A 13249-nucleotide genomic window follows, 5' to 3' on the forward strand; every position below is an offset into this window, starting at 1 on the left:
TCGTTATCAAAATACAAAATATTAATAAATTGAACAAATTTTAAAAAAACATTTTGACAATTTAAAACATATCGGCAATTCAGATATATATTATACATTTTAAAGTAGAAGACTTTAAAATGATATTGCCAATATTTATGAGTTGGCAATGATATTGGCAATTTCATTTTAAAGTCTTCTACTTTGGCAATTCAGATATATAATATATATCTGAATTGCCGATATGAATGAGTCAGATTAAATTAAATTACTAGAAGAATTTTTTTACTAAGCAACAAAATTTGTTTAATTTATTAATATTTTGTATTTGGATAACGACGTCCGAGGTGGAAGTCGAAACGTCAATAAAATCATTCTTCAAGTTAAATTATTGTGGCTTATTTCCCAATTAGAATAGTAAATTACATAAATGCCACAAAGAAATAGCTTCAGAACAATATTAATAATAGTTGGTAGACCGAATGGTCCTCTCTCAATAATTTTTTTATATATTCAGTCCGTCTTTCCAGTTTTTATTCAATTGAAAAATGAAATAAGAAACAACAGAACTACTTTTCTATTACCTATGCGATTTTACTGTTCTTCTGGGATATGAATTGAAGTTAAATAATTACATAGTTTTTTCGTCATATACCTTATATACCTTTAGCGCTGGATGATCTAACCCCAGAGTAAGTCATTAGAAGATAAAGATATAACGGTAGCGATTTTTCTAGATACTTATAGAAGAAGCATCGCTTAATAATGTCTCCTTCGAGTTCAGTTAGGACGTGCTTGTAAATTAGACCAATTACCAGGGCCGTAACTATGATGTTGGGGGCCCCGGGGCGCATATACGTAAACTGCAGACGCACAAGGTATGGGCGAACGATTCGGCTTTTTCCGATTAGCGGGTAGTAGAGTGCAGACGTACTTAGCCTTTATACGTCTGCTGTTTACTACGATTGATCGTGATGCCAATATACGTCTACAATTATTTAAGCCTGTTTAAAAAATGTAAATAAAACACAGTATATATTCGTATTATCAACGTTTTTAATTATCTTTATGTACAAATATCGAATTTTACGAATTCGGAAAGGAGGAAGACCCAACCCTTCGGTCCTAACTTAACTTTCGGGTATGTAGCTCATTCTACTACCCGCTAATCGGAAAAAGCCGAATCGTTCGCCCATGCCTTGTGCGTCTGCAGTTTACGTATATGCCCCCGGGGCAAATGTGATCTGGGGCCCCCTACCGGGAGTCTGGAGAATGTACCCCCCAGCGGGAGGGGGGTTCGGAAAAATGTCTTATATTTAACCCCTTGAAACCGCATTTTCCTCCTGTGTGAACACCACACTCTCTTCTTTCTTTTGTTTTCAGCATGTCCTGCAATAACTATAAAATTAACAGCTCTAATGATTACATCTTGATCTGTATCTGACATTGCGGATGGATCATCAACGAATGCGTTCGTTCGCTACAATGTAAAATGTACATAAATTGTCTTACTTTGTGGCGAACGAATAACCAAGCGAACGTAAATGCACCTTAATTAAGGTGCATTAAGCAACTGCAGTGTGAGCCGAATGTGAGTGTGAGTGAACACACTCGGTGAAGCTGGTCAGTGTACTGGTGGGACTGATTCTAATGTGCTGATTCTATCTTACCCTTACCTTTCTTTTCAATATGTGGTACCAAGATGTGGTCTGGAGTAAATTGGTCAAGACAAAGTAGCTTGGACCTGGGGCCCCTATTCCGGTTGCATTTTAGTTTTTATTTCGCCAAAATAACTAATTACTTCAGTAACAATTTATATCTTTAGGAAAGGTCTCGGAGGCCCCAGTTTAGCCCTGGCCCCCTCTTCCAATGGCATTTTTGGTTTTATTACGCCGAAATAACTAATTTCCTAAGTAATAATTTAAATGTTTATTATGTTAAGGTATCGGGATGTTAAACTGGGGCTTAGCCTGAGCTAAGCCGCAGCTTAGCTCAGGCCTCAGGGGCCCCTGTTCTATTCCAATTGCATTTTTAGTCGAAAAGACTAATTTCCCCAGTGAACAATTAAAACTTTATGTTGCGTTATTTTTAAAATGTCTTTTTAAAATTGTGTCATTTGAAAATATTTTGATAGGACCGGCTTCCAAAATACATATTTTTATTTTCCTCGTTAAAATCTATGTCAGTCTCTGTCAATCAATGTAATATCTCGGCCAATCAAAGGGGACTCCTGCGGGGCCCCCTTGGCCGCGGGCCCCGGGGCTCTGCCGGTTTTTTCTACAACCGTGTTAAAAATGCAATTTTTAGCACTCCATGGGAGCGTTAAAAATGAAAATTCACAAGGAAAAATTTTTCCTGTGGTTGGCTGTATACCATGTAATACAAAAAACAGTAAAATCCTGTATAAAAGGTATATTTAAAAACCCTCAAAAGGGCCACATCAAAATCACATAACTAGTTTTCGACTGGTTTACAAGTCATCATCAGTGCTTACGTGCAATGTACATGCTAATCACCAAGATATTATTTAACAAAAATATGTGGGTCAAAGCCCAGTAAAAGAAGTCCGTCAAGGAAACATTGGTTTAAAATGTTATATTAAGTGTGGATGTTAAAAATATTTAGCTAAGCTGCCCCAGGTAACATCTGAGCTGTGGATTTGACTTGTTTACATGTTGAAAATGAAAACATGTAAACAAGTCAAATCCACAGTTCAGATGTTACCTGGGACAGATTAGCTAAATATTTTAAACACCCACACTTAATGTAACATTTTAAACCAATGTTTCCTTGACGGACTTCTTTTACTGGGCTTTGACCAACATATTGTTGTTAAATAATATCTTGGTGGTTAGCATGTACATTGCACGTAAGCACTGATGATGACTGGTAAACCAGTCGAAAACTAGTTATGTGATTTTGATGTGGCCCTTTTGAGGGTTTTTAAATACATATACCTTTTATAGGATTTTACTGTTTTTTCGTTAAAAATGCTACTTTAAAGTACTAGTGCTTTAAAATTTTTAAGGCACTGCAGTTAAAAGTGAATTGTCAAATTGTGAAACGTCAAAATGTTTATATTTCATTTATTAACATTAATATTAATAGTACAACTTGCGCAATTTGAAAAAGGTGGTTTAAAGGGTTTTTTAAAATTTAATTTAAACTATTTAGCGTCTCTTTACAAAGCCAATGACGTCAACAAGTTACTTTGCAAAGTAACAAGACACTTACTCAACACACACACTACACATTACTCCCCTGACTTAGTGATAAGTTATACAATTACGTGGCTAAAGGTTCTAGTTCTAAACCAAGGCCAGAATCAGAGAAAAAAAAATTTAAACTATATTATTGCATTTTTAACACGTTTGTAGAAAAAAACTATTAAAATTTGTTAGAATATGCAACAATAAAAGTAAGATGTTATTCTATAGTTGTTATGATTTACGTATTGACAGTATAGGCAGTTTTGATGTAATGTCAAGAAAAATATAAAAATGGAATGTCAGTCAAGTTCAAGTAAAAGTTTTTGTAGATATTGTCCTGTAATTGAGAATAAATAAATTATAATTGTTGACATATAAGACGTTTGTAGAAAAAATATTGTATGATATACGTGTTAAAAAGTACATTTTTAAGGCACTCATGTGAATTGCAGAATTCGCTTCGCTCATTCTGCAAACTTTCACATGCGTGCCTTAAACGTGTACTTTTAACACTTATATCATAAATAACTATTGTCTAGGACCATTTTTTACCGAGATAGCTTTTCCAACTTTAAAAATTCATAATTTGTTTATTTATCAATATTAACGTTTAAAACTGCGTGAGTACATCTGTTAACTCTACTACTTAACAATACTATTTATACATAATAGTAAAAAAATTATGGTATTTTTTAAAACAAAACACAAGAGAAAAATAAATTACAATTTTTAAAACTGGAAAAGTTATCTCACAAAAAAAGTGGTACACGAAAAACTTTGGTTTAAATGTGTAAAACATTGTTAGTAAATACCACGAATATCGAAAGAGTATTTCAAAAAAATTTTAATCCCCGCGACTTTATTAAAAAACAAGTTATGTATAAACAAATTACAACAATTTTCAAACGCCATTTTGGAGGTGAGTTTAATTATTGAAATTTTGATTTCACAATGCATTTAATCGAAAATATATACCGGTTGGTGAATTTGAAAACGGGCCATAGGAAAGGAAACTCAATGTAAAATTCTAAACTGTTGAATTCCTGCTTCCCTAATTATTCTATATCAAAAGACATGAGAAACTATTTGTAGAGGATTGAAATCTTTATTGAAAACAATTGTTAAAATTGTTCTACGAATTAAACACATTCCAAAATTTTGTAAAATATAATAAATTTTATCAAAGTATTTGCCAAATTTAGGCCACACATAGTCATAGGCGTAACCAGGATAATCCTAAGGGGGGGTTACAACTACTGGAAGGTCTCCGAGGGGTATGGTGTTAAGCGTATAGAGCTCAAAGTACATCCCAATGGGGGGGGGTTATAACCCCCAAAAAACCCCCCTTTGGTTACGCCTATGTACATAGTGCAAGAATGTGTATAAGGTTGCGTTAGGTCACAATGCAATTATTATATTAACAATATTTTGAACTGTCAGGGCCGGTTGTTCGAACGCTAATCAACAATGATCATTATCAAATATTTAATTACTGTCACCAACTGTCAATGTCAACTTTGATTGGGTTGCTGAAATCATAATTATTGATTACAATTATGAAATTACTTAATCAATTATGTTAATAATTGTTATGTTAATTGATTAACTAATCTCATAATTATAATCAATTATGTTTTCAGCAACCCAATAAAAGTTGACATTGACAGTTGGTGACAGTAATTAAATATTTGATAGTGATCATTGTTGATTAGCGTTCGAACAACCGGCCCTTGTGTTTTTGGGTCCCGGCGAATTCGTAACTATTTTAATCCCCCATCCTAATTACAGGCCAATTGGTAACTCTGACCCTCTCAGGTAATTTTTCGGTAACCGATCAACTACCGGTGAATTCGTAACTAAATAAAGGTATAATAAGACTTGAAATAAACATATGGAAAATCTCTTTGCTTTTAAATTATCAGATGGATTTAAATAATTTATCATTGCTAAACATCTAAAAAATATTAAATTTACAATTACTTGATAAAACCAAGCTCGTGTAGAGCTATACTTGATGGAAATAATATTTTAACACGTGTTAATGAAACACTATAATATTGTTTCAATTATTTTATTAAGATATTTCAATTTTTGCTATTTTTATAGGTACATATAGTACAAATATAATGTTTTTAAGCAAACCAAGAAACATTCGGTTTAGATTTAAGGTATTAAATTTAATCAATGGTTTCGAATTCACTTGAAGAAAGTTTTGGGTTGGCAGGTCAGGTAAAAAAAAGTTACGAATTGGCCGGTGTACATTTTGATTTGAACATTGTTGTCATTAAAAGTTACGAGTTGGCGCGTGTCCGTGTTTTTATTTTATCATTAATTGTTTAAAAAACAATAAAGTTGAAAAGATGTCCTCAGTTCAGGAGAAAGTAGTAATAATAAAGAAGATTTATTCAGTCAATAGTGTGCATACTGTCAGAAATAGTAACGCGTGGTCTTACTTTTACGCACTTACTATTGCAAATGCATTATATTTTTCAAAATTTTGGAATGTGTTTAAATCGTAGAACAATTTTAACTTTTGTTTTTAATACAGATTTTAATCCTCTACAAATGGTTTCTCATGACTTTTGATGTAAAATAATTAGGGAAGCAGGAATTCAACAATTTAGAATTTTACATTGAGTTTCCTATGGCCCGTTTTCCAATTCACCACCCGGTATATAAAAAAAAAGAAAAGATCTTATAAAAGTGTGTACACTATTTGCAACAACTACGTTTTTGCAATTGAAAAAATAGTAACATTTAATAAACAAATTAAATATCTAATGGATATACAAACTCTATTAAATATTGTGAATAATTACCTATCTATTTTTCAAACAATTTTTTTGGCTTTCAATCCTAACATAACCCAACTTTTTCTGCAAAATAAAATATTTTATGATGTTTGTTTATAATGCAAATAATATTTTTTGTAAATTAATTTTTCAAGCTTTAATTTTAATAATTTAAATAAATAATGGGTCCAATTTAATTCAGTAAGTCTGAAATGAAAGCGTTTTCCTTCAGCTTTGCAGAAAAAATCATAAAAACCTTCATAAAAACATGAATTACCGCAGCAGTTAAAAAAGTAAATTGTATGCAAAAATGACCCATTTTTCATTATTTAAACAATAATACCCCTATATGAATAATATATTTATGTACTTTCTTGAAAATATCTATTATTTTCACCTAAACTTTGATATAAAATTTGTTCCATATCTCCATTTCTTACATTTTGATTTTATTTGATTTATTCGAGATTATCAGTAGGATTTGAGGTAGTCGCGCTTGGCAACACCGCACCTCCGCGATCTCAGTTGCGCCCTAGGAGTCTCGACGAATCCCTCGACCGAATGTAAGTTAGTCAGTGAGTGAGAGAACTGTGCATCGAGCGCGTGACTGTGTCGAGTCGAATGGCAGCGCAAGCCAACAGGCGCCTGTGTTGCTCGCGGGCCGCAGTTGTGGGGGGGCCCCCATCATTGATCCCCCCTGTGGGACCGCGATCCCCGGACTCACTACTCGACATAACCGCCAAAACAGTGGCCGAAACTATTCCCTTTCAGCGAATTGAAGAACGATATGATCGTATTCCCGAGCCAGTGCAAAGGAGAATTATCTTTTGGTCTTTCCCCAGAAATGAGAGGGACATTTGTATGTATTCCTCGTTATCGAGGGTGCCCCCTTCCCCCGCGAGTGCTGTGAATACTGCTGGACAAACGCACCATGCTGATTCTCAAAATTTGTCGTTCTGTAAAGGATTAAAATTGCTGGAGACAGGATGTGTCGACAATGTACTTCAAGTCGGTGAGTAACCCCAATAAATTGGAACATTCTTAACTGATTAATCAAAATGCACACAGTATGTACATGGATATAAATCCGCAGGTCATGTAGGCTGCTGTATTAGAAAAAACCAAATTGCTTCCAATATCACTAGTGTATGTACACTTTACTGTCCTCGACTCTCAACTCTGTTTTTCCACATGCCTCTTGGACTAATTTCTTGCTATTTTCTTCGGTACAACAAATTATCAGCATGTTAGTACTTTTAAACGACAAACAAGTTTTTTGTAACCTATTTATTCGAATGTTTTTCTTTTCGGATTCATTTTTATGTTCCTGGACCATATTTTCGGTATACCTAATTTATAATTAGGTCTTTTATCTCTATAGAGATAACTGGGCGTACCTACCTTTATTTGTTTATCTAGTTTTACTCATCTTCCCGTCTATCAAACAATCACATAATCATTTTCCTTCCTTAAACAACTATTCTTCATACGTTTTAGCTTCCTCAATTTCTCTTTTTAATGCATTTTTTTGAACTTTTTCGTTCATAATATAGTTCATGATATTTTTAATCTGCCTCATTCTTAATAAGAGTTTTGAGTGCTGTGAATACTACTGGACAAACGCACCATGCTGATTCTCAAAATTTGTCGTTTTGTAAATGACTAAAGATGTATTGACAATGTACTTCAAATCGGTGAGCAACCCCAACAAGTTAGAGCATTCTTAACTGATTAATCAAAATACACACAGCACACGGATATAAATCTGCAGGTCATAGAGGCTGCTGTATTAAAAAAAACCAAATCTGGTTTAGTTATCACCAATTTATCCTTTACTGTCATCGACTTTGTTTTTCCACATGCTCCTTGAAATTATCAGCATGATAGTACTTTTAAACGTCAAACAAGTTTGTTGTAGCTTCTTTATTCGAGTGTTTTTCGTTTTCAGATTCATTTTTATGTTGCTGAACCATATTTTTTATTTTATACCTTATACCTAGTTTATATTATAAGTTCTTTTACCTCTATGTAGAGATAGATAACTGGGCGTACCTACCTATTTGTTTATCTAGTTTTACACATCTCTCTCTGTTACACAATCACGCCATCCTGTACATTTCCTGAACAATTCTTCTTTCTTATATGTTTTGTTTCTCAATTTTTTATTTTTAGTGATTTTTTGGTAATTTCTTTTTTTCCGTCCCTAGAATGGTTCAGGATAATCAGCATCATTTTTATCTTATATACATTTTTTTAACTTTTGGTTTCACTTTTTTATCACAACAAAGAAGGTAAGTTATTAAAAACAATGTTGTACCAATTCATGGTTATAAAATTAAATAATTTTATGAATAATAACTTTGTTGCTAAAACAATTGAATTGAAGTCGTTCAGAAAGAACATAATGTAGAAGCTTGTTTTTCTGTATGTAGGTAGATATAATATGCCAATTTTTTAAAATAGATATTAAAGTTGCACTTCAATAAAATTACCCATTTTGAGTTCGGCTCAAGCAGTTACCAATAAGTAATTGGTTTTACTAATAAATAAATAACTGGCTTTTTTGAAACGAATAAATAGTTGAACTGGTGTTCAGTGTTGAGAAAAACGTCTCATTTTATAGGTACCTGTTTTTCGGTTCTAGTGGCGTACTGGCATATAAACAGCTGATAAAATCTTAACAATATTTATTACTCAGCAAAATATATATTAATAGAAGCAAGCATGCCACATTAATATTTCGTATAATACTAATGTTTGTTTTTTATACCTGGATACAGCTGTCATATCTCTTTGCCCATATCCTATGCCGAGTCTGCTTTCTGAATTACATCTCCCCATATCTTTCTATCTTGGAGCATACCAGTATTCATCATCTTCTTCTAGTTCCATGATAGTTATCGATCTTTGGATGTCGTGTTGGCTACCATATTCTCTATCCTGACTTTATTGACAGCAGGTCTGAATAACGATTTAATCGATTTTCCGTACCACTGTCATATATTTTTCAGCCATGATGTTCTTCTTCTACCAGGAGCATGTTTACCTTGGATCTTTCCCTGAATGATCAAATGCAAAAGTTCATATTTTTCAGGGTGTATCACAAGGTGACCGAAGTATTCCGAAAGTAAGATGTCGTTTTTCTTTATTATATTGACCAGTTGTATTGTTTGGTTCGCTATTTTTATGCGTCACCAGGCGCGGATACAGGGGGGGGGGTCAGCGGGTCCATGGACCCCCTATTGTATTTAGTGTATGTATAAGTATTTTTTTATTATTTATTATGTTTTTCTGTTAACTCTAAAGTTTAAGCCATCAGTACAACACTAAATTACACGACAACCGCTTCCAAAGAATTGAAAGAAGCCATAAAATCTAATAAAACACCCTTCTCTGAAAAACAATCTGCAGGCGCATTTGTTTGGGTACCGGTGGAACCATAAACAACGGTAATATTTTTCTCAATTCAAAGAATAACAAAAATGATATTTTAAAATGCAAATACATTACACTGGGTATAAACCTTATCTCATGAAAAGTCACGTTTCAAATTTGCGATACAATAAAGCTATAAAAATTTGTATTTTACTAGATAATCCATGCGTAGGTACCTACCCATTGATGATATAAAGATTAATCTTTATGGTAAAGCACGACCAGTGAGATTAATAGTTGTGAATTGTCTATCAATCCTTTTGATACCGTAGGTATCTGGGATTACATAGTGTATTTTATCCTTAGAGTAAGTGTGAGTCGTATGGCTAAATCTGAAAAATATAGTATTATTTGAGGTAAGTCTGTCCCCCCACTATTATGAATTTCTAGATCCGCGCCTATGCGTCACCCCTGTTTGTTGTCATTTTTCCCAACCATCAATTCCCTCTTTTCTGAGATCTCCCTGTAGGCTATCAAACCATCTTTGTCTGGGTCGTCATTTCCTTCTTTTCGTGATTGGGCTCCGTTTTAGGATCATCTTTGGCATCCTCTTCATTTCCATTCTGATCACGTGCCTCATCGATCTCACTTTCTGTGCCTTTATGAAGCAACTGATGTTTGGTTGACTTGGTTCGTTTTAAAGTTCCTCTAGCTTAGCTTTCCCATCATTTTATTTCCTTTTGCCAACTTGGCATTCAGTTCCCATTCTTCGTGATCTTTCTCTTCTATAATAAACTTCAGATATGTAAAATGGACCACTCTTTCAAAAATATATTCCCTTGATTCATTGGATAGAAAAGTAAACTGTCTCTCTTCTTTTTGCTCTGTATTTCCGAGTATCATATAGGTACTTCAGGTTTGAGGTAGTCTGAGGCAGGGTTAGAAAGATTCAATATCTGGGTCATATAATGAGGGGCGAGAAGTACGTATTGCTTAGATTAATTATGCAAGGGAAGATACAAGGGAAGAGAAACCCAGGACGACGCAAAATATCCTGGCTAAGAAATTTGAGAGAGTGGTTCGGTTGCAGCTCATTAGAATTGTTCAGAAGTGCGGCTAATAAAGTTAAAATAGCGATGATGATTTCCAACCTCCGATAGGGGAAGGAACCTGAAGAAGAAGAGGCAGGGTTGGCAAAAATGCTTTAAAAATGTATAAATCATTTTATAAAATAATATTAATAAACAATGAAAAAAATTATTAACACAACTCTTATTTTTATTTACACACACACAAAAAATTAATATCACAAAAAAACATCTCAAACGTAGTAATACTCAAAATAACTGAGTACGAAAGTAAAAAATAGCATTTATTCACCTTAATTTTCTTCACTTGTGGCAGCTGTAGAGGAAAGGCTGTAAATATGGACTGGTCTTGTAATATGGGCTAGGTGGGTTTCACAGCTATTCGTTGCAGATCTCTACATTTTGACTATTTCAAATGGTATTTGACGAAGTTAAACTATCACCGTAGCGATGGCACCACTGTGGTAGATATTTCTCAGTTTATAATAATTGTTTGTCGGTTGGTGGGAGTGTCAAAACTTTTTCGGGTAAGTTGATAAATTCCAGTATTTAAAAATAAACACGAATTTCAAAAAAAACTGTGTGTCACGTTGAAGCTCTATTATTAGTCTTTGATATATGCTATTGAGTTTTCTTCAAATTGTCTGCTTTTAGACATAACTTCTTTTGTTGTGCAAAGCAAGCGTGTTTACAATATGGGCTATGCCTCTGTTTTCATTATGGGCTAGTGGCCCATATTTAGAACAATGTAGCAATGTAGGCAAAACGAAGTAGGAAAAGGCAAAGAAAAAAGAAAAGGAAAAGAAATAAAAAAAAGGAAAACGTAAGCAGCTTACCAAAGTCACAAAGAACCAAAAAAAGAAATCGGTTTCTAGTAGCGAGGATGAGGAGGAATATGTGCCTGCAGATGATGAAAGCGATTACAATGAGTTTCCTTCCACACAGCCTCCACAAGACGCAGCTGACGTAACGTGTATGTTTTGCGAAGTACTTTTTTCAGAGGATAATCTTGGTGAAATATGGGTCAAGTGCTTCTGTTCCATTTGTGGGCAAATAACGAGTGCGCTGGGACCGAAAAAGAAGAATATGTGTGTTACTTTTGCAAATAGTTTTAGCCTACGAGTTATTTAATGTATTTTTTGTATTTTAGATATTAAAATATATTTGTCACGCATTTATCTCATTTCACACAAATTTAAGACACATTTTTCGGGGTAGCCCATATTTAGGATCATTATTCAAACAGCGCAAAAGTACAATTTTTCATTATTTATACAATTAAAACAGTTGTATATTTTTTAATCAATTTGCATTTTGGGCAGGTTATAAGTAACTAAATGTAGGTATTCTTGCATACCTTTGGAAATAAAATAGAATTTTTATTCTTTTTTTACAAAGAAAAATAAAATGGGTAGCCCATATTTGCATCCTTTCCTCTATTAAAAACTTTAAATAAAAACACCAGTTTGGAGGCTCAATAAAAAACTAGGTTTTTTTCTTAAAAAACCAGTTGGTTTAAACCTTAGTTTAAACCAAAGTTGTAAGCATGTTGGTTTAAACCTGCCAACCCTGTGTATGAGGCTTACTATACCACTTCAATAAATTTTATTGCGCCCTTAAACTATTTAGACAAGACATGCAAAATGTAAATTTTAAAATTCCTAGAATCTACTGTACGTCAACGGCACAGTAAGACAAACCTGTCAAGGAGGGGGTGATGCGCTTGTGCGTTGAACCAAAGAATACTCCATCCAACAAGAAGCGAAAGCATCGACTATTTCACGATCCAAATTTCTTTGCGCATGTACGATCCGCCATGTTTCATGTATTATTTCTTATTTCTCAACCTAACCCCTAACAACTACTGTTTGTTGAACCTAACAAATAATGTGAATGTATTTGTAAAATTATTGTGTTGTTTAGTCTTTTCTAATTGTAGAAAAAAGGATAATACTATTAAACATATCTATGTATTGTTAAAATAAACTCTCATTGTGATGGCTCCACGCAAAGGTGGATTTTCTTGTGTGGTTCGTACTGGGATGCCCCACTAGATCGTAAACAAATAATTCTCTTTTCAGTACTAAGAAATCGTAGCAGGTAAACGATCGTTGGGCAATGAGAGAAGTTCCTTTTAAACATTTATGTGATTCATTTTCAAACATTTATGTGATTCCATATACGTACCTATCTATTAAAATTATTTATTCCCAGATTTTTAATAAAGAATAAAAACAATTTAAACATAGCTACAGTATTTAGTGTTTTATTTAATTTGGAATAGTATTATTTTATTTCCAGTAAACAAACATTTGCTTAATTTTGTTCAGATCATTAAGCATTTATGCAGCACCCTATTCAAAATATGTTTTCGTTATCGTACATTTGAAATCTAACAAAATTTAGTGTACGGTTCTAGAAATAAAAGTCATTTTGAATTTATGCAAGGCAGGTCCACAACATCAATTTTTATTTTATGACAGCTGAGGGAAAAACTTATGAGTGAAAGAAAAAGACTTGCACATAGTGTTTATTAATCTTGAGAAGGTATATAGCAAAGTTACCAGAAACCTATTGGTACTAAGTAGGAAAGGAGTGCCGGCTTAATATGTGAGAGTGGTATAAGAGATGTATCAGACGGTAACAATTAGAGAGAGCGAATGCAGCTGAAACTGGAAAATTTTGTATGAAAGCAGAGCTTCATTAGGGTTAGGTTAAGTTCCGTATTAAACCCATAGTTAGTAGTTATTAATAACTAGAACTAGCGAATAACTACAAAAGATAATGTTAGAAATGAGTATATAAG

At 33.4% G+C, this 13249-nt stretch overlaps 1 protein-coding gene across 1 annotated transcript in view; it reads left to right on the top strand.

The window, feature by feature from the left end:
* The first annotated feature begins 6559 nt into the window (after positions 1–6559).
* The window catches only part of LOC114330376 (zinc finger SWIM domain-containing protein 5-like), a 576978-nt gene continuing 570288 nt past the window's right edge, over positions 6560–13249 (top strand). The window contains exon 1 of the mRNA XM_028279716.2: positions 6560–6992. Within this exon, the coding sequence (XP_028135517.1) occupies positions 6602–6992 (391 nt within the window). The 5' untranslated portion in view covers positions 6560–6601. The remainder of the gene's footprint in view (positions 6993–13249) is intronic.

This window comes from Diabrotica virgifera, chromosome 6 (genome assembly GCF_917563875.1).
Source record: "Diabrotica virgifera virgifera chromosome 6, PGI_DIABVI_V3a".
Classification (NCBI taxonomy): Eukaryota; Metazoa; Arthropoda; class Insecta; order Coleoptera; family Chrysomelidae; genus Diabrotica; species Diabrotica virgifera.